At 41.1% G+C, this 26792-nt stretch overlaps 1 protein-coding gene across 1 annotated transcript; it reads right to left on the minus strand.

Moving 5' to 3' along the window:
- Positions 1-2290: 2290 nt before the first annotated feature.
- LOC143019727 (protein O-linked-mannose beta-1,2-N-acetylglucosaminyltransferase 1-like) lies at positions 2291-26792 on the minus strand. Its single transcript, XM_076175696.1, has 15 exons — positions 26705-26792; positions 22133-22183; positions 21589-21685; positions 20521-20770; positions 17664-17874; positions 13884-14014; positions 13243-13313; positions 11033-11136; positions 9619-9781; positions 8943-9141; positions 7385-7569; positions 6465-6573; positions 3813-3887; positions 2873-2982; positions 2291-2477 (listed from the first exon to the last, which is right to left on the minus strand). The coding sequence occupies exons 1-15, from the start codon at positions 26790-26792 to the stop codon at positions 2291-2293; spliced, it is 2031 nt and encodes a 676-aa protein (XP_076031811.1).

The following is a 26792-nucleotide window of genomic DNA, read 5'->3' on the forward strand; positions in this document are numbered from 1 at the left end:
TTGCAAAGGGTTCGTTCCTATGTGGTTTCGAACCCAATCCAGAGTATCCGTTTCGGCGCCATAAACCCTCTTCATGTCAAATTAACAATGACCCACAAATAGTTTGACTAATCTACATTGGTGTAGTGGTAGGAAAGTTCATTTGAAATGATATATGTGATGAACATAGATGTTGAGCCAAGTCAATAGAGTTATCTGTAATCGTATATTGGTAGTCCTAAGTAGCTGTTTAAATGCGAACGTCAAACTAATGAGTAGATGGCGTTCACGTTCCTCTTTCCGTATACAGAAAGAGACGCGAAATTATCGGGCGACTTTCACGTTACCTGGCTAAATTCGAGTAAGCACCAAAGAGTGGATTCCCTCATCACTCTACAAAGTCCTGCAGTTGGTTGTAAGATGTGACTTTGTCCTTTAAACAAGCTAAATCTTTAAGGGCTTTCGTGTAGACTGAATTTCTTCCCTCCAGTGGTGTTAAGTTCCCATTTCAAAATTTAGAACTACCCACGTCGTCTTGCTTATATCGGTTTCATCAAGTTCATTGTGTATGTGTGTATTCACTTGGTCTTTGGATCACGTGTTGGACTCGTGATCGACAGCTATTTCCCTCCTGGAAGAGAGCTCAGAGCTCGAAGGTCCGATCTATGGGTAATGCTATGACCTTGCACACACACACACACCCAACTCCCCGCCCACGAGAGTCAGAGTAACGACCCGAAGCGCGGCTGTACCGAAATAATTTCGGCCCTGGGCAGGATTCGAACCATGAGCGTGTGTGTGTGTGTATTCACCTCGGATCTGTTGCAGTCTCTGTCGAGACAGCCAGACACCACCCTACAGCAGTGAGCTCAGAGCTCCTTATTAGCCGATCTCTGGGTAGGTCTGAGACCACTCACACACCACACACCGGGACAGCAAGGTCACAACTCCTTGACTAACGTCCCGTACCTACTCGCTGCTAGGTGAACAGGGGCTACACGTGAAAGGAGACAAACCCAACTTATCTCCGCCCGACCGGGGAATCGAACCTCGGTTCTCTGGCTTGTGAGGCCAGTGCTTTACCAATCCGCCACCGAGCCGTGTGTGTGTGTGTGTATGTGTGTGAATGTATATCTATATTTATCGTTGAAGGTCTTGAGCATAGACCTCCACTACAGATTTTTATTTTGTATTGCAAGATAGATATCATATTGACTTGTAAGGGTTGGGTGTTGCTGGATAACTGCCTAAGATAAAAAGTGGAAAGATTCGACTTCACAAGAATTCTCTGAACAGGAATATGACACCTTCACACAGCTCCAAAACCGGCCCGCCTCTTTTCCCTCTGCTGCTGCCATGAGTGAGTGACACACTGTGGGGGAACCTTTCACCTGGCCAGTGCTGAGTGGACAGACACCACACGGAACGCCAGCTTGCTTCTGCCCATCGTTGAGCTACATCGGTGATTTAAGCGGCTGAGTGGTTGGAGGTCTTGGAAACACACGAGGCTCTTTAGGCCTTCAAAGGATTTTGATTTTCGTCACACTATTGTGGATCCCTGCAAGGAGGCTTTCTAGTTATTTCTTTAAATGCTGCGCAGGTAAGTTTTGACAAAAGCTGACCCTCCTTCCCTAAATTTCCCTGCTGCAGTATCCACTGGTCCTCCCTCACCTACAGACAGGTTGTGGGTGTTTAAGGTGCGGTTGGAGGTTGGGGGGGGGGGAAGTTGAAGTATTAGCACATCAGTCTTTAGGAACATGACCATGATAATATGATCATGGTATATATTCCCATTAAGAAAAGGTAAACTAGCATCTATGTCTGGTTTTAAACTATAAGTTGTCTTCCTGTTCTCTGGTTTTGTGGGTTTGTTGTTCATTTTAATGATTATTTATTTTGTTACATTTTTATTTTATTTTTAAGAAATTTTTCTTTTAGTTGTTGCAGTATTGTTCAGGAGAATTTACCTTACTCTGGGCACTTCATATGGCATTTTGTGTGAGTGATGGGTTAATATTTTATCTTTGTATTATTTAAATTGTACTTCATATTTGTTTGTTGTATCCCATGTCATCAAAGGTCTTTGTCCATATTATTTATTTGTTATTTTCACTTATTATCTATGAGATATTTCTGTTTAGCAAATCAAGTTGTTTCCATCTCTACTCTCTTGGGCTTACCTGTTCTCTGGGTTTCTTTGTTCGACAAAGAAGGCAGTCTGCTGGATATAGCTTGGGTTGTATTTCTATAAACCCAGAGATGTATGTGGCATTTACCATGTGTTCTGCGACAGTGTCGTTTAACAGAAGTGTTAAGAGAATATCATATAGTTAGTTAGCTGTATCTCGTCATATTCGTCTATGGGTTTGATCCGAATGTGGGCATAGGTTTTGAGGATAGGTTTCCCAATGGCTATCATACGTTCCCTAGCAATCTTGACATCTTCAACTGTGGCGCGGTACACCACCTTATTGTATTCTTCCTCACTTAGATCTTTGCTGTAATAGGAATTTCTTGTCAGTTATTTCATGACAGAACAATTTGGAATATGGTTTTAATCCACTATGTCAAGGCTGTTGGAAACAAGTTATCTATGACAAAGACCCGTAACCAAGAAGCTCATGGGTTGCCCAACACCATAGTGCATACGATGATACTCAGGCCTTTTGGTAGTTTCTAAGTCAATTGTGACTTGTTGCCCCATGTTTATGAACGTCCCATGAGGCACACTAGTTTTGCAGATCATGGTTTAATTCAGGGGAAGGACGATTCTTGTGCCACTGAATTTGTGAATAAGAAATGGAGGTGATTATTCATGACTGTGCTAGAGTCCCCAGTATGCTTCTTCAACCCAGTAAGCTTCTTGAACTCAGGCCTAAGTCACATTGCTTACCAGTAAGGTGACAGGGGGCAGGCAATTCCATATATGGTATTGTTGTAGTAGCCAAAGGCATGAAGGAACTTGTAATTCTCCATACGTCCTTTTTCGTATCCCCCTAGGCACTGAAAAAATAGACAAATTAATAAAATAATATAAGATAAAAAATATGCCATTCGTTTGGTAAAATGCACTGTTGAATTATCCTTTATCTACCAGCAAGACACAAAGAAAAATCCTAAAGATATATATCTTCAATATTAATTTTACATAAGTCAGGCAGAATAACAAGTACCATACATAATAATCATATAGATTTGCTAGACTGAATCATTCTTCTAGTTACCTCTCTTTTTTTAACTTCAAACCATTTCCTTGCTGTGGGGGAACCACAGAATTGAATAGAATACCTAGGCAACATCCGGAATATCAAAGTAATCCTTAGTATCTCTAAGTCCACCTGACACTTGTGAACCTGAAGGCTCAATTCTCTCTGTTGGGACACCTACAGACCCATGGGGTTCAGCCACAGATTTGGCTCAAAGATCATTCAGAGAAGAAACTTTGTATAGATCTTGTTTGAATTGTGTAAGTGTTGGGCATTGCAAGGTGACATTTTTCATCTGTGATTACTGCATCGGTAGTAAATGGTGTCTGTAATAAGGCTTTTTTTTTAGATAAGGAATAACCAATTAACCCGTTGCTTCTGTTCTCTCCTACAGAAGACCTGTTCCCAAAGTTCAGCTCCTACAGTAAGTCAGGTCCGTAGGAAGGACTTGAAATTAGGGTGGAGGTTATTTCTATGGTATGGAGGGTGCTCTACTTCTTTATTCTATTCCTCGTATGAGAATTCTATTAGAGCGTCTAGTATGACCATGTAATGAACTGTGTCTTATTATGCAAAGTATGACTGGTACACAATTCTACACTGGGGTCATTAAATGTTTCTCCTTACCCCAACAACCACAAAGTAGGTGTCATTCGTATCCTTGTGGTTCTCAATCTCATAGTAGAACACGAAGCTTCCCACCTGCAAAAGGTAAATATATACTTGTTATGTCTGGTGATATCATCGCACTTTCTAGTCCTAGAAAATGCAATGCCGATTAGTATTTACCTATAAGTAATATAACAGGACTGACACAAACCCCAGTACTATTATTTTCTTGTAGTTTCCTTAGACTGAAATGACATCATTCTTTGAACTACAGAGATCACTTGGTTTTCCCATCTGTTTGAGGATATGATAAGTCGTATGTATAGAAGATACTTATTTAGATGAGGCACGTGCTTACCCTTGTCTAACTAGATGAATATTTTAGGAACAAGGTCAGTATCCTCGCTCCCATTCGTCTCATTTGAAGGAATTTGGTGAGATTTTTCCTGTTACACTATATATATACAAAATATGTGATAGTCTAGCACAAATATTTTGTATCTAAGCTGTCTTCATGAAGGTAAATTGTAGATTGAAAGAAACAAGTAAGTGCCTTGGGGAATTAAAAAGTGTTATGAGAAATATGCATTTGGGAATTGATACAAAGAGGAGATTGTATGAATGGGTGATTGTGCCGACAGCATTGTATGGGCCAATGACTTGGAATTTAAGAGAGGCAGAGAGGAAAAGTTTAAATGTGTTTGAGATGAAATGTCTGGGAAGTATGGTACGGGTTACTGTGTTTGATAGAATGAGAAACGAGGAAGTGAGTAGAAGAGCGGAAGTGGAAAAAGGAGATGGCATATAGGCCTGATGAAAGATTATTGGGATGGTTTGGAGACATGGAAAGAAAGAGTGATGAAAGATTAGTAAAAGAGGTGTAGAAGACAGAGGTGGAGGCAGTGAACTTGAGGAGACGACCGAGGATGAGATGGATGGATGGGGTGGAAGGGGTGTTGAGCAAGAGGGGAATGTATGTTGAGAAAAGAAGGGATAGGGCAGGAGATAGGGATGAGTGGAGAATGACTGTGTCTGGATGATACTGTTACACAAGGAAAGGAGGGATGGGGTAGGAAGTGCTTATGTGTTAAGGATATTTCGATGCAGCCCAAAGGGATTTCTCCCCGTCTTCTCTTTTTCTGCATGAGGGGACGCAGAGGGGGGTTGCCGATTAAGTGAAGCTGCCTTGCTGTGGATGTACTGTGTCTTGCTGCATTGCGTTTGACCCAGGTCAGTTGATGGATGCAAGGATGACCCATCATCCATGAGAAACTGAGATGGGACTGGTGAAAAGGTTGGTGGAGGGGACTGAACTTAGTGGGAATAGGTATGTGCCTCTGACATAGCTACCTCCCTTATAAAGGGGAAAAACTCTCGGTATATAGATGGATTATTATTACTATTATTATTATCATTATTATTATTACTATTATTACTATTATTATTATTATTATTATTATTATTATTATTATTATTATTATTATTATTATTATTATTATCATTATTATTATTATTATCATTATTGTTAATATTATCATTATTATTATTATTATTATCATTATTATTATTATCATCTATCATTATTATTATTATTTTCTATCATTATTAATATTATCATTATTATTATTATCATTATCATTACTATTATCATTATATCATTACTATTATTATTATCATTATTACTATATTATATATATATATATATATATATATATAATACTGATGACCCACTTTCGGAGAAGAATAAGCGAAGATATAGAGATCTGTATATTTCGATCACTTACTGTGATCCTCTTCTGCCGAAGAGGATCACAGTAAGTGATCGAAATATACAGATCTCTATATCTTCGCTTATTCTTCTCCGAAAGTGGGTCATCAGTATTATTTTACATATGTGCTACGACATATCTTTGTTGTGATATATATATATATATATATATATATATATATACATATATATATATATATATATATATATATATGTGTGTATATATATATATATATTTATATACATGTATATATATATGTATATATCACAACTAACACCACAGTCGGACGAAAGAAAGAGTTGCGTAAGCGGAACTATATATTTCGATTGCTACCTGCAATCCTCTTCAGTAGTACAAAGTGGCAGGGAGGAGGCTATCTTAAGTAGCAACCTCTTACAAAAGAAAGGGAACACGAGAAAATACAGAACATCACTGCCCCAGCCCTAGTTGACCTGAGGCTGACACGAGGTCGGGTCAGGGGGAGGGGGAGGAAGCTTGTTGACTCAGGTCAACTAGGGCCCCAGCCCTCAGGTCAACTAGGGCTGGGGCAGTGATGTTCTGTATTTTCTCGTGTTCCCTTTCTTTTGTAAGAGGTTGCTACTTAAGATAGCCTCCTCCCTGCCACTTTGTACTACTGAAGAGGATTGCAGGTAGCAATCGAAATATATAGTTCCGCTTACGCAACTCTTTCTTTCGTCCGACTGTGGTGTTAGTTGTGATTTATAAATGTGTTACTACATTTCTCACCTGTGATATGTATATATATATATATGCATATATATGAATATATCTATGTATATATATATATATATATATATATATATATATATATATATATATTCTTTTTTTAGACGATCCCAACAAGGGATCTCTCATGTTCCTAGCCCTGGAGATGCCTTACCTTGTGTTTGGGCACATATTCCTTCTTGCAGGGGTGCTCGTCGAAGACCAGCACGGTCGCACTTCGGATCTCGTCCTCGATGTACTTGGCGTATTTGTCTGAGGTTAAGCTGAAAGAGAAAGCAAAAGGGCGCTGACGTGCTTTTCACCTTAAGGAACTCCTCCGCCTGGAGGCGCTGAACTCAGCATTAGCCAGAACAAAATATGTAAATTTGTGGTCAGAACGAACGGGTTGCTCCTGAACAGCCGCCTCTGCACAGGACCCAGGCCTTCACCTGAATAAAATCACCTGGCGGCAGCCTGGGAATCCCTCAGATTTGGAATTTCGCTCCAAATTTTAGGATTCACGAAGAGAGAACAATCTGCGAATCTTCATTCCTCCTGGTAAAGTAACATTCTTTAGAGATTTTGTGCTGGCTAAGGCCTTAGTATGACATCTGTGACCTTTGAATATCTTTTCATTTGAACTCAAATGTTGCTCGTCCTACCACTGTTGTGTATTCATGATAACTCAATATAGCAACAATTTTCTCGTCAAGTTAATTAAATTCTTAGTCATGGCAAGAAAGTTATGAAATGTTGAACAAAGTGCTGAACAAAAGCAGGGTTAAAGAACTCCAAATTTTTAGCAGGCAGCCTTAGTGAACACAATATCTGCCAAGTTCAATTGAACTGAAGACAAGTTCATGAGTCCTGCCATGTGTTCCCAAAGCTGAACAAAATCGTCTCGCAGGAGCCAAGATTTGAAAATATTCTCCAGCCGGAACACTAAGGCCTTTCCGAAATTTTGAGAAATCTTCCAGGAAAGTCCGGCTTCTAGGAAGAGACTTTCCGGAAGGCGTTTCAGGATTTCAAAGACTTCAGAATAGGAAGAACGGACTGTGGTTCCCGAGAGTTGCCCAGACCCGCTCCAAGACTCACTACGAAATGTCGACGGTAGCGTCCGGGTCGGTGTTGAGGGGCCGCCGGTCGAAGTAGAGGGCCTGCTCCCACCCGGAGACGTGGACACCGCCGCCACCCCCGTGCATGGTTCTCGATACCTCGGGGGTGATGATCATCCGCCCTTTGAGGACAATCCCCAGGGTCCACCAATCCCAATCCGACATCTGACGGAGGTACAAAAGAGGTTTTCGTCATTGCTCACATCAAGGTTCACTTAAGATTACATAGAAATTTTGTTTAGCTCCATTAGACTGAAAAACCCAGTACCAGCTGACTAAGACTTTAGGCAAGCTATACAGATGATAATAGTTGCTCAGCTTCTTAAATGTTCAAGTGCAAGCAGCTACATGTGGACGACAGTGAATTTGTTGATTGATTTCCTTCACAAACCAGTAGTTGAAACCAATGGCAATTCAGTCAATGAGACAGATGAACTGGTTAATAATCAGACCCTAAGAGAAAAGAGATCACACAGAAATGAGCAGCCCACATTGCATTACAGGTTAATGCATCAGAAAAGTACAGAAGTCCATTACTCATTGTGTCTACTGGCAGTTGAGGCCAAGTAGTCAGCACTAACAGGTCCTGCCCAGAAACTTAATCAGTTAAAAGAGAATAAAGAAAACAGTGTAGTATATTGCACTGAGGAGTGTTTAAAAATGTTCGAGAATGTCGAGATCTTTAGAGAAAGTGAAGAGAGTTTAGCAAGAAGGAGCAATTTGGTAAGTCGTGTAGCCAAGACCTTCCTTACTTAATTATTGTATATATTTATTGTATATGTATCTCCTTTAATGTATATGTCACACTTCTTTATTATACATGAGTACTTAATATCAACATGTATCTATTGTAAATGTATTGTATAAGTAAGCCTATGTAGTCATTACATTATATAAGTGCCTATACATAATTATATAACCGAATATATATACGTCACGCACACGACAGAAATATAGACAAGAAACATTGTATTTCCTTTGTCATTATATTAAAAGTAAACAACTCACACTTCTTCACTTTGCGATTGAACATTTATGCAAAGAGAAAAACAAAATATTCGTAAAACAAAGGTTCAGAAAACAAAAGCTATGATTGAACTAGGAAGCAAGAATATGATGATGAGGGTTGCAGTTAGTAATTATGAATAACTTATTCTTGTATTCATGAGAGGCTTAATTTTATATACCCGTTCCTTATGCTGCAATCACCTTAAATTTGTAACAAATGAGGCTGAGGAAGAAATAGTGTCATTAGTATAATAAATCAATTTCTCTTTGACGGCCGAATTGACTGGCGGAGAGGCAACGAGGCTGTATGCGATAGATGCAAGATGGTGTCTGGGGAGCGAGTGGTCAAACTCTCTTTACCCACGGCTCTGACCCCTTCCATACCAGGCGGCATTTTGATTTTTATTCCAGTTGTTGTTGTTAGGCTATTTCATTCAACTCCTTGGCACCCCTCGCCTCAAACTGATATCTCTCTCTCTCTCTCTCTCTCTCTTTCTTTCTCTTTATCTATCTATCTATATCTCTCTCACCTCATACAGCACGACCCATCGCGGCAGGACGAAGAGCGCACGCTTCCTGTCAATCATCCATCCGTAGGCGGGCAGTATGGTGTTGCGGTACAGCCTGGAGGTGTTGGTGGCCCAGGGCGCGAAGCTGTTGTAGCTGAAGGCGTTCACGCAGAAGATGGAGTCGTCCTCATCCAGGAGCGGCGCCGTTTGATGGAAGTACCTGACGGGCGGAAGGAGAGAGAGTCACCAATCCTTTGTCTTTTGTCTTAGCCGAAGAAAAGCTCCTGAAGTCAGAGAGAACGAACGCACAGGTCAAGTTAGGTCGTGAACGGGTTAACAAGACTGTGCCGCTTACAACTACTCTATGCTCCTAGCGACTTACTGGTAACTATCACCCACTTTGGCATGAAGCAGAGAAGTTTGCACAAGTGACGTGGCAAAGGAGGAGAGGCCAATGTGCAGCAGAGGATTTCGAATGTCTGAAGACTGGAATCACTGTTGCTTTGAAGTTCTCCTTCTGAAGCCTCATGACAGCTGGCAACAGTCCTCAAGCCCCTTTAATTAAGATCTCTCGGAGAACAGTATGTGACACAGATGAGGTTTGGGCCCTAACGCCGGGGACCGAGTGTCAGCCCCTTGAGGCCCACACGCTAGACCACAACCTGTCGGCCCTACGAGGGGCTGATCACCGACTTACCTGATGAAGTCGGGGGCGAGGATGAGGTCATCCTCGAGGACGATGACCTTGTCGGCGTGCGGGAACCGCTGCATCGCCTGCAGGATGGAGAACTTGATGTGCTCGTTGATGCGGTGGGCGCTCCCGACGGGGGCCATGTTGCGGTGGAAGACGACCGGGAGACCTAGAGTGGGTTTTGGTTTTATCAGTGGAAACGGCATGGCGATATTTCACGACAAACCTTCCCTAGTTCTTTCTTCTCATCCCCCCTGCCTTTGTGTTATATATACTCATGTTTCTTTTCCTAATGTACCCTGAAGATGTCTGAATAGAGGAAAGCGTTCGGCCCACATTTTATTATTTTCCCTTGTGGCTTTTCAGCGCGCGCGCGCGCACACACACACACACACACACACATATATATATATATATATATATGTATATATATATATATATATATTTATATATATATACATATATATTTATATATATTCACTTGTATTCACTTGGTCTTTGGATCACGTGTTGGACTCGTGATCGACAGCTATTTCCCTCCTGGAAGAGAGCTCAGAGCTCGTAGGTCCGATCTATGGGTAATGCTATGACCTTGCACACACACACACACCCAACTCCCCGCCCACGAGAGTTGGAGTAACACCCCTCAGCGCTGCGATACTGATATTATTTCAGCCCCGGGCGAGGATCGAACCCGGACCTCCGTACCAGAGCTCTAACCACAGCGCCATGAGGTGTGTGTGTGTGTGTGTGTGTGTTCTGTTTTAGTTGGATTAAATAATTAGACCAGAGCCAGAAAAACTGTATTTGTCTGAGAAGCATCACCGCCACCCCACCCGCCTGGCGCCAAAGAGAAAAAAAAACGCAATGAAAGATAACGACCGGATGTTGCCTTTGGCTGCTGCCAGAATCGCCACCTTTGCCCAGTATGCCGGGGCGAGTGGCATTCACCGCTGGAATTAACTAGAATAGAGGAAAGGTGTACAGTACATACTTAGCTATGGAGACCTTCTCTTTCGTCGTTTATTCTAGATGCCGCCAGGCGATTTTATTCAACCGAAGGGGGGGAAAGCTCCTCCACAGCCAGACGTCTCATTTCATTTCTTTGATTTGTTGTCCATTTACTTATTTATCTTTACATTCGTTTATCCTTTTTTTGGGGGGGGAGGTTGTAGTTGTATGGAGAAAGTGTAGAACGATGTTTTTAATCTGGATGCCGACAGGTGATTTTTTTTCTACTTCCTCGTGATTCCTCCCCCCTCCCCTTTCCACTTTCCAACCCAACCTTCAACCCCTCGATAGCGAAGGGGTTAAGATTAGATCACCAAATCTTTCTCTCTATCTATATGTCTATCTATCTATCTATCTATCTGACTATCTGCCTATCTATCTATCGATCCATCTATCTCTATCGCCTTACCGACTGCCCGTGCGAAGTGTCGGGCCTCCTCCAGGGCACCGTCGACCGACAGGAGGATCGGGGTCGTCCTTCCCCCTGCCTGGCGCCACAGCTGACGAAGTTGTCTGAATCAGCAGCAGCAGAAGAAGGAAGACGGCAAAGGGCAGAGGGTTAGTGTGGGGGTATGGATGGGTGGCTGGGTGTGGGTGGTGAGTGGGTACTCTTGCATTGCATCCTAGAAAAGCTCAGTCCAGTGGTTCTTAGATTAGTCAGGGGGAGGTAGGCTAGGGGGAAGAAAGGGTGCAAGCAGAGTCCGAAGATGGGGGAAGGCGGAGTCATTTACTCACTTATCCATCTATTTATTTATTTAGTTATTTGTTTATTTATTTATTTATTTGTTTATTTAGCCAGTTATTTTTTATTTGTTTGTTTGTTTTTCTATTTTATTTCATTACAATTTCTATTTTTTTACGTGAGTGAAAAAAATGCATATTTTCTCCCTCCTTTCATCTTAGGACATTTCTCTCTTTCTTTCTTTTTTTTTTACATAGTTGGGTGTGAAGAGCAACCTGGTATTAAATGTCTGAAATACTTATTAATCGCGTTTGATTCCAAATGGCTTAAACGTGACCTTCCAGTCCAACGTGGAGTTGACAAAATGGGCGTCTCCCTTCCCCCTGAGACCCACAGGGGATTCATGGGGGGGTAGCCACGGGACGGGAAATATTCGTAGTCTGTAGATGCCACACGATTTTATTCAGTTTTGAAATAACCATTGAAAAGTGGAGATTCAAAACATCTCCGTTTCACCAAATTGCATTCCGCCAAATTGTGTTTTGCCAGATTCCTATTAGGTCATAGCCACTAACCTACAGTAAGAGAATTTGGCAAAGTGCAACTTGGCAAAACGTAATTGGACTGTGAGGACTATCGTTTCAATCTTTGATACTATAAAAGCTACCCTTCTTCAAGGGGAGAAAATGTCAGTAAGCTCTCCACGCGTAGAAAGTCTTACTGGATTGATGGCACCACAGAAATTGGCCCAAATTATACAAAATTGTCTGTTGTTAGCCTTGGTTTAAAAATGTCATATTTTGCAATTTGGAAAAGGTCCCAGCAGATACGGAGGTCGATAACTACGATAAAGTGGAGATTGACATCCCAAAATTTGTGGCAGATTCGAATGCGTCGATTTACGCGACATTGCGTCACGTCGCTTTTACAGCTCGAAAGTAGAATGCTAATGTGAGTTTTCTTTTAAAAGAATAACACGAGTCGTTTCCCTAGTGAAACAGTCTTTTATGGATATTCTATATAATTTTTCTCTCTCTCCGCTCTAAAATATGTAGACAACATAAAGGTTCAGAATAGTATATTCTGCAGGTAATTTACACGCGTGGATTGGTACGTTATCCTACCATCACTACGACTATCTCTTTCAGGATGCCCGCGGCCCCGAGGGCTCCGCCCACGGCCACCTGTTGTGTCCTATGTTTTACATATTGAAAATAAAAATTGTGTGTGTGTGTTTCAAAACTAGACTAGTTGTTTGAAATAAGCTAAACAGAACCAGTCAAAATCTAGGAAGGCAGACCCTAAGAATGACGTCACATGACTTCCCGAGGTTCTCACCCTGAAGGCGACATTACGTCAAGTCGCCTACGACGATATTTACAGTAAAAATGGAAGAGATTCCACGGCGACTCGACGTGGAATGCAATATCATCTCAAAGGTTAGAATCATTTGTGAGACGATCGAACGGGCACAGTGGTGGGGGGAACAGGAAGAGAGGGAAGACCTACACACATCCGTTCTGGCGAGCATCAGCCCTCGAGAAATTTTCGAGAAAGGTTGCTAACAGTCGTCTGAACAAAGATTTTACCTTATTTATTGATCAATTCATTCTTATTTATATTCACATTAATTTATGTATATATTAATCAATTTATTTGTTTACGATTATCTGCATCGTCTCGACCTATTCGGCGCAGAGGAAGCCACTTGTGTCTTATTTTTTGGTTCAATAAAATCGCTTGGCGGTAGCCAGAACGAATATACAAATCTTGAAAAACAGTGAAAGGACTGATCTTTTTTTATGGCTTAACACAGACTCTCTTATTCGGCTTCAAATTGACCTATGGGCAGTTACAATCTAAACGATATTTCACAAAGGTTAGATAACGATGAAGGGTTAGTTAGCTTAGGTCGTTAACCGGGTCTTTCACGATACCTGAGGACGTTGGTCTGGCTCCTGGCTGTCACGATGACGATGGGGATCTCCTCCTTCATCTCCAAGTCCGGCTGAAGGGGGCGACGACGACGACGACGAAGCCGAGAGTAACAGATTTTTAACATGATTCCCTCACATCACTGCTTCTACTACGATTACTTCTTCTACTACTTCTACTATTTCTAGTGCTTCTTATCCTCCTACTTTTCCTTCTTCCACTCTCTCTTCTCCCTCCTCCTACTCCTCCTCCTCTTATGTCCTAACTCCTCCTTTCTTCTCCCTTATTTTCTCTCGATCCTCATTACTCTCGCCCCTCTTCTTCCTCCTCTTCATACCTGATATCCATCTCACCTCCTTCCTCTTCTTCCCTCCCCCGATACAATGGTAAGGTTCTAGTTCTGATGCCAGCAGACTGCACACACACACACACACACACACACACACACACACACACACCACGAGAATAACTCCCTTTCCCGTAAGATACAACTATGAAAATACAACTAGGCAACTAGGTAAATACACACAAACACACACACACGCACTTACACACACGCACACACACACACATAAACACATACAGCCACACACACACGCATGTATGCACGCACGGACAAAAGGACGCTGCCGTAGTCACTCACGGCGTCGTCTGGGGTCAGGGACTCTGGCTCGGCGCAGTCGCAGAAGGAGCCGTATCCCTCGTAGCGCTTGCAGAAGTCCGCCCGCGCCTCCATCCCCGGCGAGGAGTACCACCAACAGTCTTTAGTCGCGACTGGCAAAAAAAGTAAACGAGTAAATACATGTAAATACATATATATGGAAATAACAAGGTAAATGGACAAATAAACAAACAACTATATGAATGAATATATACATAAATAGATGAATTAATTAATAAATGAGTAAATAAATAAACAAAAAGGTAAATGAATGCATAAATAAATAAATACATAAATAAACAAGGAATAAAGTAAATATATATATTTATATATATATATATATATATATATATATATATGTAAGTATGTATGTATGTATAAATCGGTGGTAAAACCCGGCATGGGGCGGAGATATGGGGATTAGAAAGAAGACAAAGGAAAAGGAGCCAGCTGGCGCAAAGATGAGGAAGCTCAGTTGGGTGTTACGAAGGTGGATAAGACCAGACATTAAAACAGGTAGGAATTAATATTTGTACACATATAAATATATGGACTCTGTTTGCTGCCGGGACACCAGCTAATGAATACCTCCTGTGAAGATTATTACTTCGAATAGTGACAAGTGATTGTGTTGTTTCTTGTAATTGTATATGTATAGTGTTATACACTTACGGGTATAAGGTATTTCAGTGTTTTAGTTATTAAGAATCAAAACAGTAGTCAATTACTGTACTCCAAAAGGTAGAAGTTTAAGGTAAGCAGAGTAAGTTTTGTGTATTTAGTTTATTTAGTGCACGTTTTTCATATTTTCTCTTTGCCGTTTGTATTGCCGAAGGAGAAACGAAATGGCTTGTGAAGGTTACGTAAAGATGGAGAACCATCTCAGGAAGTGTGAGGAGGAAATCCGTCTTCTCAAGAGTGCGCGGCAGTGAAAAGGGTGGGTCCCTTCCGCAACCCGTAGAGCGTTACACTTCTTCCACCGTTGCCGTGAACGAGTGGCACTTTGTGGGGTCCTGTTCGTCAGACCAGCGTTCGGTGAACGGGTGCCTTGGAGAGCAACCGCTAACTTTGGCCAATCATCTTGCTCCGCTGGGGCTGAACATCAGGAGTTTTTGGCGGTGGGGGATTCCATGGTGCGAGGCTATGACGACATCCTGCAGAGGAAGACTAAACGACGTTGCAAGCTTGTATGTCAACCAGGTCGTGGGATCGCCGATTGTATTCAGACCATCAGGGAACAAATGAGGACGAACACGGTCACGATTGTTCATACAGGAAGTAACGATGTGGGTAGGGTGAGATCAGAGGAACTTGTTCGGAATTACAAGATCCTCCTTCAGAAGTTGAAGGAGCGTGAGAGCCGCCACTAAGTCTTTGGAATCTTTCCAAGGATCTACGCTGGCTCGTGTTGGAACAGAAGAGCCATAGGTAGCAATGAGAGGATATCACAGTTGTGCACGCAGCTGGGATACCACTTTCTTGATCATTTGTATCTCTTCCAGCCGTCATGATCTTTATGCTTCCGATGGGATTCACCTTACTCACAGAGGCAAAGATCTTCTTACAAACCTTATTGTGGCAGTTTGTAAAGAACTATTTCCTTTTTTGGGGTAGAAGCTCAAAAGGAGTGGGAAATAGAGTATACTGGGGGGTAACAGAATAGGGCGAAGCATTAATAGGGAGCAATATGTGAGTGTAGGACAAAATATCACTTTGGGCTATAATGCCAGTGGTGGCCAAAGTATCACGGTAGGATGTAATGTAAGTGGAGGACAAAATATCAATGTAGGATGTGATGTCAGTGAAGGACAAAATATCACCTTAGGATGTGATCTCAGTGAAGGACAATTTTTCTATGTAAGACAAGGTGATAGCGAATAAATAAATGTCGCTGCCGGACAGAATGTCAACCAACGATAAATGGCTATCGTAGGACACAATGTTCATGAGGAACCAAATGTCCATGGGGCACCGAATGTCAACGAAGAACCAAATTTCAGTGTAGAGCAAGGTGTCAAGAACAAAATAATGATGTAAGGCATGATGTAGAAAATCATAACGAGTCAGAAAAACCAATCACGATTTTCTAAAAATCATGTACTTCCTCCTGTCAGTGTTTGCATTAATAGCAATGTTTCAACAGGTAAGACGCCTCATTACGTCATCTATGGAGTTGAAAACAGGCTCACATATGATATGTTTGACAGTCCTATTCATCCCCTCTACAATTTTGATGATTATAGTCAACTTCGATGTCATACAATGCATAGGATATATGATTCTGTGAGAAAAAACTTGATGACTCCCAAGTCCAAAATATTGAAACAGCTTAGCAAGGCTACGCCTGTTAACATAAGTATTAGTGATCATGTATATAAAAGCATGCCTGACCACCAATCTAAATTAGATTGTAGATTTACAGGTCCATTGTTGGTGATTGAAAAGTTGCATCCTAATAAGTTCAGGGTCTTTGGTCCTTCCCAGGGACTAAGTGAAGTACTGTATGTTGATAGGCTTAAGGTAACAAGAGTGCCTAACCCTGCATTCACCGGCCTCTCCTCACAATTGTAATCTCCCTTCAAGGGGTTCAATGCCTTAATATCTGTATGTGAGCACTGCTTATGATGTTCTCCATGGTGTTTTGAATTGTATTTTGTAATGTTTGGCTATTAAGTGTAATGTCTTGAATTGTATTTTGTAATATTTATCTATTAAGTGTAATGTCTAAATTTGTATTTTGTAATGGTTTACTATTAAGTGTAATGTTTTAAATTGTATTTTGTAATGTTTAGCTATTAAGTGCCATGTCCCGAACGTCCGGCATTTTTTTATCTATAGTCTAACTGGCGCCAGTACTAATATATATATATATATATATATGTATATATATATATATATATGTATATGTTCTTATATTCTTTTGTATAGATATATGTGTGTTATGTAAGTTTTATTGTATGGGGTGTGTGCACACACTTTTTCCCACACTTTTGTATGTATAATATGGTGTGTGTGTGTAGAGTAGGTTATCCTTTTAAGTTTTGTTTTGCCTCGGTCATTCATTTTTCCCCTGATTGCTCGGTGGGGTCACCGAGTGGTGGTGGCCGAGCGATGTGATGGTGTACACATAATTTCCACATTTATTGCATTAGTAACCATTTGGTGTATTGTTAGCCAATAATCTTATCATTAAATGTTGATTATGATGTTGAATTATTGTAATGTAATTATGTACAACGTATGTAAGAACGAATGATCCCACGCGCGCCTCTATGAGTTTTGCCGCCAAATCTGAGTTAATAACGAAGCGTGGCTCAATATTGTCGTAACCTTCAAAGTGTAAGCACGCTTTTGTATATTGTGATAAATGTATCGAATGGTAATTTAATACACCATTTGTCCAGTTTGGAGGTGCTTTTTATTGCCACCCAACACAGAGAGGGTAGGTCACCAATTAAATGAAGCTGCCTTGGTGTGGTTGTACTGTGCCTTGCTATATTACTTCTGACCCAGGGCAGTGGGCGGGATACAGGGATGACGCGTCATCCATGAGGAGCTAAGATGAGAGTTTGGAAATGGCGATGGATGTGAGTGGAATGGCTGGGAGTAGATACTCGTACGTGCCTTTGACTTGGCTACCTCCCTTATTAGGGGGGAAAAGCTCTTGGTATATAGATAGATTAACTGCCCTCTCTATGTCTTGCCCAGTCTTCCTGTGGCGGTGTTGGTGCAAAGAAAACAGGATGTATAAATTCCCCTCACCTGCTCTGGGGACCTTGACGTCCAGGCGAATGGTGCTCGAAGACTTCGCGGAGTAGTTACCCTTGATGGTGGTCCCCTCGCCCCACACGGGGCCCCCTGTGGTGGCCACCAGGGCCCACATCTCGCCCACGCAAATGTCGGGGCCGAAGAAGGACCCCAGACTCTCCAGGGCTCTGTCGCCTTTCTCGTTGAAGAACATTTTCCAGTCACCCTGGAAAAACAACAGTTGGGTGTCATGATATTTCTCTTCCATGTGCACACACACACATACGTACACACACACGCGCGCGCGCACGCACACACACACAAACTCATGAAAGTGAAGAGCATACGCTAGGAAGCACGTAGATGTGGCCGAGGCCGTCACCCTTACCCTGTATTAGGGAAGTTGTCCTCACCCTCCTCCTCCCCTCCTCTAGTCCTGGTCCGTCCCACGACCTTGTCGACATGGAAGAGGCTCCATGGGGACACGCTTGCGGCCACCCGGCTGAGGCAGGTCGTCCAAAGCTTGCTTGAAGCCCACGGGAGGGATGAAACATCTTTGAAGAAACGTACGTGCAGTGTCCGGCTCCATATGTGCCTCGGCCGCGTGAGTCGCACAAACCTTCTTTGAGGAAACACACGTGGTTAGACCACCGGCCTAAGAACGGACCTTGTCGGTTCCCGTGATTCAATGACGACTCAGTCTACGCATCGCCAGGAACGCACGTGCAGTACCAGCACTATACCTTCCATCTTGGTGACTCATTAGCGTGAGAACTTTTGCTTCTGACTTCCCAGGCATCGACCCTTGCACCAATTAAGAGCACGGATCATGACCTGACCCGTGTATATAAGACCGGACGGAACGCCGAAGACTGGGATTACCCCGGAGAATCATGCTGCGAACCTAGCTCGCTGTCTCCGTTGCTTTCTTTCTTCCCTCCTCCCTTACAAGCAGACCGCCTTGGGACACGACTTGAAACGCACAATCGTCACCTCCCACGCCATCTCTTCCCCTTCCCTTTTTCTCGCACTTAGAGCGAGCTATATCATATTGGCGCCCAACTTTGGTTCTCAATAAACAAATATTCTCCCCATCAGAATTTGCCCTCCAGGCAGCCTGACACCCTGTTATACTATTTAGTGAATGCTGGGGCAGGTATCAGCTATTATTGGGAATCAGATAGAACTGTGTGGCTCGAACCCGTGTCTACATAGATAAGAAACCCGCATGCTTCCGATTGCGCCACCAACGCCCATGGAAAAGGTGGAAAAGACGGGACGCGAGAATGGAGGGAGGTCAAAGCGAAATGGCGCAAGAGTCGGTATTAGCACCCGTCGTGTCCCTGATACTCGTAAACGACACGATGGATGGAATGAATAGTTGCACTACTCGCCTCATAGGTCATGCTAAGTTCACGAAGAAAATAAGAAATTATGACGACTATTACTGCAGGGAAATCTGGACAGGTTTTATGTGTGGAATACAGGTATGGGAACTTAATATAAAAATGCAAGACATTGGGAATGTGTGAAATTACAGAGGTCATCACTAAATATATGAATGGAAGCTGAATAAATCACAAAGGCGAAAAAGGGAAAAGGTTCAGGAATATTGATATTAAACATGTAAACAATTAACGAAGATGAAAGTGATATTTCACAACAGTGCCGAGAAAATAAAAGACCAAATATCCGATCCAACCCAGGTTGAAGTATGCAGCAGTGGTGTTGACCCTACGCAAAAAGGAGATGAAAATAGTAGAGAATACAGAGAATAGCAACTAAAACGGTCGCTAACATGCCTAATAGATCGGACGAAGAAAATTGAAAAAAGCAGAACCTACCACCACTAGAAGAAAATATTACATGATGGCCACGTTCAAAGCTGCGAAAGAAGTGGGCAAAATCTACATAGCTATTGATATGGGGCGAAAGAAACGTGAATTGACAGATATAGGGAAAATGTAATATCTGGTACAGATCCAATGACCTGTGGAATAGCTTGAGTAAGGCAAAAAATTATTTCTATAAACGAAAGAGAATCTAAAGTAAAATTTAACCACTAGAAACACGGAGACGATAATTGATATTAGGTAAATGGACACACACACACACATTATATGTATATATATATATATATATATATATATATATATATATATATATATATATATATATATGTGTGTGTGTGTGTGTGTGTGTGTGTGTGTATATTGCTGAATAACCACGAAGGAAACCGGAAGAAAAAAATCTGTCCATTTTATGTCTCCCAACTTTTTGTAGGAGATATAAAGTGGACAGAATACACGGCGAAATATGCAGCTATAGAAAGACGCCCCAGGACAGCTCCGACATAACACGGGGATTTAATACAATGGCAAAACATCACGGTGACATTTATTTTCATATATTGTTTCATTTATCAAAAATCATGTATTTTATTCTTATTATGATTTTATAGATATATACATTCTGTATCGATGGTAATTATTATCATGTTATGTTATTATATTGTAATATAATATAATATGTTATATCATATTATATTGTATGTTAGCTTAATTAGCTTAAGTGGTAACCATTGTCATGTGTCAAACCTCTCTCATGTGTGTATATATCTCATCTTACTCTGTACTTATTCATTCTATTGTAATCCTTGAATATGTGAAAATATCACGGAAGCACACGGATTCCAAGAATTTTTCTTTTCCCTGTGGTGTTCTATATATCGGTGTAGTCACATGTGTTTTGTGATACTTGTGCATATATATATATATATATATATATATACATATATATATATATATATACATATACATATACATATACATATTTATACAGGTAAAAACAGAACCTGAGGATAAGGCCTTACTGGTGCCACGAGGAGGAGCAACTTGCCCGAGGAGATGTCCCCGAGGGTCTTCACGAGGGCGTCGGTGGCCTTGGGCTGCCACGTCATGAAATGACGCTTGAGGAGGACCCGACTCGAGTTCTGATCGAGGACAAGGACATGGACGCCACTGTGCCAGTGAGCGAAGTCGTGCCCCAGGAAGTCCGGGACGCCGGCGTTCAAGATGGACACCTCCTGCAGGAGAAGGAAAGAGAAGAAGTGCAAGAGATGTCTTCGTCAGGTGAAAGAAGAAGGAGGGGGAGGTGGGGGGAATGTCAGGAGGCGTATAGCTCGCTCGCTCGCTCTACTCGGAAAAACGTCGCGGTGAGTGGTGGGATGTACTGATGCACGTTGGTCATCAAACACCGGGTCATGAAGTGGGACTGAAACCAAGGTTTTACAGCAGCACACTGGTGTGTGTGTGTGGATATATATATATATATATATATATATATATATATATATATATATATATATATATATATATATATATATATATGCGAATCGATCACAAAAACACGTGATTCACAAAATGTGTAATAGAACCACTTGGAAAATAAAATGAAAGGTGACCGAACGTTGTCGTCTATTTCAGACATTTTCGAAGGTACAAAATAAGGAAACAGTGACAATAAATATACAAATGAGAAACATTAGGGGGAAATAGGACAGGTCTATTGTGACCTTACTCGTTCAACACTGCCGGACATTGTACTCAGCTACTGTCAACAATTTTTTTTTATTATAAAGTTGTCTAATCTATACATTCCCATACTCATATTCATATTCTCAAACGGTTGGAACGGCTGTGCGAGTCATGGAGGAGACTGTTCAGTAAGGAACTCAGAATGCCCGACTAACTGAATGATTGATCAATCGATTGATTGATTGATTGATTGATTGAGAGTTGAAGATAATCTACTGAGATTTCCAGCTGAAAGGGCTCATGGTACATAGGGACACACTCACTCTCTCTTTCTCTCTCTCTCTCTCTCTCTCTCTCTCTCTCTCTCTCTCTCTCTCTCACTCTTTCTCTCGCTATTACTATGCCTCAACAAGAGCGAAAACAATGTGTCGCTGACCTCTCTCCCGTCCACCTTGACCTCGATGCTCGTTCTGGTGATCACCATTTCCAACTCGATGTAGTCTGTGCGACAAAGAGAAAAAAGTATAAGAGTTCATTCCTATATACAAATATTTAGTTTTATTTCTTGCTGCCGTCAGTTGATTTTATTTACCTATGGGGGGGAGAGCCGATATAGACTTCAAAGGCACATCAGATATCTTTCCTAGAATTCTTTCTATCAGATTCATCTACAAACATTCTAGTATAACTCTCCAGTTATTTGCATGTTAGCTTACTATCAATGACGTACATCATTAATGATATTCTGGTTAATAAAAGACGATTTTATTGAGATGAGGGCTAGAAAGGAGTTATGTAAACCACGTCAACGTGACAGCCAGCACTGATTGAAATCACCTGGCAACAGAATGAACCCTTTCGACGAGTATTTGTGAATGGAATGAATGAAATTAAAAGTGAATTAAATCGCCTGGCGGCACCAGGAAGAAAAGTACGTTGGTTACGTACCAGCACTGGGCACAATGTCTTCTGGTCCCAAGGCTATCATCGAATTGTCCTCTGAAAAGTATAAAACATTTAAAACCAGGAAAATTAAAATAAATAAGTAAATGCATTAATAAATGGATATTAGTGATAATTAAGAGAACTCCAGAGATAGGTTGGCAACCTTATGTCGAAAAGGACATGATCAATGATAAAGATTACTGTAAATAGATATTCTGTAATAAGTAAGAAGTGTGATTATGTGTTTATGGTTGCGCATATACTGTACACACACGCGGCGGCGGCGGCTACTCGACGTAACGCTCCTTGATTTTCCTTGAATATGCAAAGCCAGATGGAAATACCAATTGAGTGAATAGAGGGAACAATGCTATTTCAGGGTCACAGTAGAGGCAAAACATTGCTGGTTCCAACTTTAAGAGAGAGTCATGGAGGGAAAATAGTGATTTTTGTCATGACGCGACGACGATGACGACAGCGACGCGAAGCGCTCCTAGATTTGCCTATAAAGCCAAATGAAAATAATTGCAAATTGAATGGACGCGGGGGAAAGCAAAGCTATTCAGGCTCACATTAGAGGTAAAACATCGCTGGTTTTAATTTTTAGAGAGAGTCAGGAAAGAAAATAGTGATATTCGTCTCCGAAGTCGCTCATGATTGAAAACAAAAGATCAAAGTTAATTCCTAGTTTGTTTACGTCACAACGTGATGTTTTTATTGTTATATCTACACTAATAATAATTTTTTTCGAAGGTTTCATACCCAACAAGGTGAATAAGTTAATTAAAAAACTTAATTGATGTAGTGCAGGGAATGAATTTAAAAAAGAAGATAAGCCTCAAATTAGATACTGTACCATAGAGGTAAGTAAAATTCTTACAGAGTTGAAAAGATTTAGAGACTTAAAATCTTCCTATGAGGCTAGAGTTACACGATCTAGAACAAAACCTTGAGCAAGGAAAGGGAACAAATCTTGCTCAGAAAACAGAGATCTATAAATTGAGAAGGAAAAATGAAACTGAGAAATGAGAGAAAAAAAATCTTTAAACACCGTGGAGGAAAAAGAGGATATGCCAAGAACAAATGAGGATAGGAGAGATAGAGTAACGTTTAAAGAAATCGTGGATCAACATGAAAGAGATAGCCTAGAAGGAATAGTCAATGTTATAAAAAAAAAGATAATCTTGTCAGAGGGGTTGTAGAAGTCTAGACGTGTCTCACTCTCTGGACGCCAAGAAGAATAGAACACCTCATGGAAGTTACCCCAAAAACAAGAATGGCCTGAAGACTCCGGCACTTGGTTGATAATATAATGGAAAAAAATAAATTCAACTACAAGGACACTCAGAATAGCATATGCTAATGTTGATGGTTTACTATCGTCTAGGTCGGAGATAAATGACTACTTAAGGATAAACGATCCTGATATTTTGTGTCTGGTAGAAGCTAAACTCCCAATAATGGTTGACCTACAGTTAGGGAACAACAGATACACCTCTTGGAGAAGAGACAGAGAAGATAAAAAAAGGCGTAATGTTTGTGGTGAGAAGCGAAATAAAGATGGAAGAAGCAAATCTGAGTGAAGGCAATGCTAAAGCAATTCACCTAAAGATTAATACTAAAGGGCACAACAAAAGAGACTTCATGGTGGCATATGTTCCCCCCAAGACAAGAGCTTAGAATGAAATTGAATATCAAGAAGTGTTATTGGATACAGCTCTTTTCCTATAGAAAAATACTGAACAAAGTAGCAACATAATCCTTATTGGAGATTTTAATTGCGGTGATGTCAACTGGAAGGAATGAGAAGCAAACTGCAAAGAAGATTCCTGGGGAAACACCCTGTTGAGTATAGCAATGGAGAGCACAATGACTCAGTGGGTAAAGGAAGTGACCCGGGTAAGAGGAGATGACACTCCCACTATATTGGATCTGTTACTAACCAAAGAACAAGATATGGTCAGCTCCTTGAACTACTTTTGCCCAACAGGAAAAAGTAACCATATTACAATTGAATTTCAGCTGGAGGATTAGGACATAGAGCCAAGGAATGAATCACATAGGCAAGGGAGACTGAATTTTAGGAAAGCAAATTAATTAGGGTTGAACTTTTCTTTTAAGAACTAAACTGAGAGGAATTCATAAATACCACAGGAATAATAAGGAAATGGGAAATCTTTCATGGCATTTACAATGGGGGATTGAACAAACATGTGCCAAAGACTAGAGAAAGGAACAAGCAGAAACAGGACTGGTTTAACAAAAAGTGTGAGATTGCGATAAAGGCGAGCCGTGGCGTGGGGAAAATGGAGGAATAAAAAAAACAATAAAACAAAAGAAGCTTACAAACAAGTTTGAAATGACTATACAATAATTCGAAGGGAAGAAGAAAGTAATTTTGAAAGGGGTATAATAAATAAATGTAAAGATGAACAAAAACTGTTTTATAGGTTTATAAATGGTAATTTTGAGATACAAGGAAGAAATCACCAAGCTAATAGTGGGTGGGGAAGACTTTAAAAAGGCTTTAGCTCAGGCAGAACTAATGAATGAAAGTTTCCAATCGGTCTTCATTTTTTTTTTTTTTTTTTTTTTTTTTTTTTTTTGAGAAAAGCGAGGGGAGAAAAAAAAAGCAGATGTAAATTTAAAAGTGAGGGAAGTGTCTTATCTCTTGGGATCATTGGATGTGACAAAAGCTTCAGGACCTGATGGGATCCCAAACTGGATACTTAAAGGATATACGGAACAACGAGCGGACAAGATTCACAGTCTTATTACATGTTCATTACAAGAAGGTATTGTGCCGCTTGATTGGAAAAGGGCAAACATGGTGGCAATTCACAAATTGGAAGCAAGGAGACACCACTAAAGTATAGGCCAGTCACTAACCAACAAAACAGTGAAATTATATGAAATTATTATGAAAGATTGATGGACCAGATATCTTGAAGAGATGATCATTCTGACAGACAATCATTTTGGCTTCGGATCTGGAAGTGTCATGTGTGTCAAACCTTTTACTCGAAAACGATTGGTGAGCTGCAAGAAAAAGAGGGGTGGGTGGACTGCGTGTACCTCGACCTAAAATAGATATTTGATAAAGTACCTCAAGTCGACTTATATGGGAAGTGGAGCACGTTGGAGGACTGAGAGGCAAAATACTGGAATGGGTGAAAGACTTTTTGAAGGAAAGATACATTAGAACAATGATGATGATGATGATATGGTTTAACGCCACAAACTCCCCCCTATCGGAAGGCTAGGACGGTACCCCTCACAGAGGGCTTTGTAGCGTGGAATTTAATGAACCATGCCTTTGGTTCAACTTCGCTGGTGGCAGGATTCGAACCGCCATCCCCTCGACCTTCGCCGCAAGTAACGACGCCCTAACCCGCTCAACCAGCTAGCTTCATAATGAGAACAATAGTAAAGGATAAGATGTCAAGCTGGAGAGCAGAAACGGAGTTACACAAAGTTCAGCGCTAGTACCAATAATGTTTCTTATTTATGTCAATGACATGATAGAAGGAACAACAAGCTACGCTAACATGTTTGCAAATGACGCGAAAATCATGAGAAGAGTGAAAAAGGAGGATGGTAGACTAATGCAAAACGATGTAGGCGCTATTTTTTGCATGGAGCCAAGAATGGAAAATAAAATTTAATGCCAAAAATTGCACTGTACTGGAAATGGGCAACATCGGCAAATTACCATCCTTGAACTTTTCCTTGGGAAGTGAACCCATTACAAAAGCAAAAGAGGAGAAAGACTTGGGAGTCTTGAAAAGATCTGTCACCTGACAGACATATCAGCAGGATTGTGGAACTATTGCAGAAGATTAAAGTGGCGTTCCACTAAATGGATGAAGAAATCATTAAAAAAAAACTCATCGAAACCCTGATACGTCCAAGACTGGAATATACGTCAGTGGTATGGTCCCCACACAGAGTGAAGGATATAAGCAAGATTGAGAGAATACGAAGGGCAGAAACCAAACTGGTCCCCAGCCACCCTCACAGATAAACCATATGAGGAAAAACTAAAAGTACGGAGTGTGCCAACTTGGAAAGATCGAAGGGTAAAAGGTGATACGATTACAGTATTCAGGTCACTAAAGGGGATAGATTGCTTTGACAGAAGCGATCTCCTGATTAATTATGGGAAAGATTTAAGAGTAAATTAGGAAAGACCACACGTCGACAGGATGTGAAGAAATACAGTGTTCCATACAGAAGCATAAATGTGTGGAATAGCTTAGAAGGTGATATGGCCAAAGCTCAAACAATGCACGAATTCAAATCTAAATATGATAATTGGAAATTAAATATATAAAGTTGGAACTGTACATGAATTCACGCCTAGGTATGTTAGCATAAATATACCAAGGCTTTTTCCCGCTTACAAGGGAGGTAGCCAAAAAGGGAAAGGCGTAAAATCATTTCCACCCATTCCATCCCTGAATACACTCCACACCCCTCCACCCTCCCTTAATGACCGTCACTCCTTTCCTGTACAGTACAATTAGGTAAATAGTTCAATACATTTACACTTACACACAACATGCATTTGCCTACCAAATATTTTCCTGAGGACCGAGGAACTTTCTTTGTAGGCGAAGGTGGGCGGCTCCTCGATCTTGTAGAAGGGCGCGTGGGAGAACAT

This window comes from Oratosquilla oratoria, chromosome 38 (assembly GCF_046742065.1).
Source record: "Oratosquilla oratoria isolate Oo_2021 chromosome 38, ASM4674206v1, whole genome shotgun sequence".
Lineage (NCBI taxonomy): Eukaryota > Metazoa > Arthropoda > Malacostraca > Stomatopoda > Squillidae > Oratosquilla > Oratosquilla oratoria.

Excerpts from the sequence above, each read along its gene's own strand:
- LOC143019727 (XM_076175696.1), bottom strand. The coding sequence starts at position 26,792 with ATGTTCTCCCACGCGCCCTTCTACAAGATCGAGGAGCCGCCCACCTTC. Across the intron at positions 22,184-26,704 it reads GGTCCTCAGGAAAATATTTG|AGGACAATTCGATGATAGCC; the intron begins GTAGGCAAATGC and ends TATACTTTTCAG. Across the intron at positions 3,888-6,464 it reads AATATGTGCCCAAACACAAG|GTGGGAAGCTTCGTGTTCTA; the intron begins GTAAGGCATCTC and ends TACCTTTTGCAG.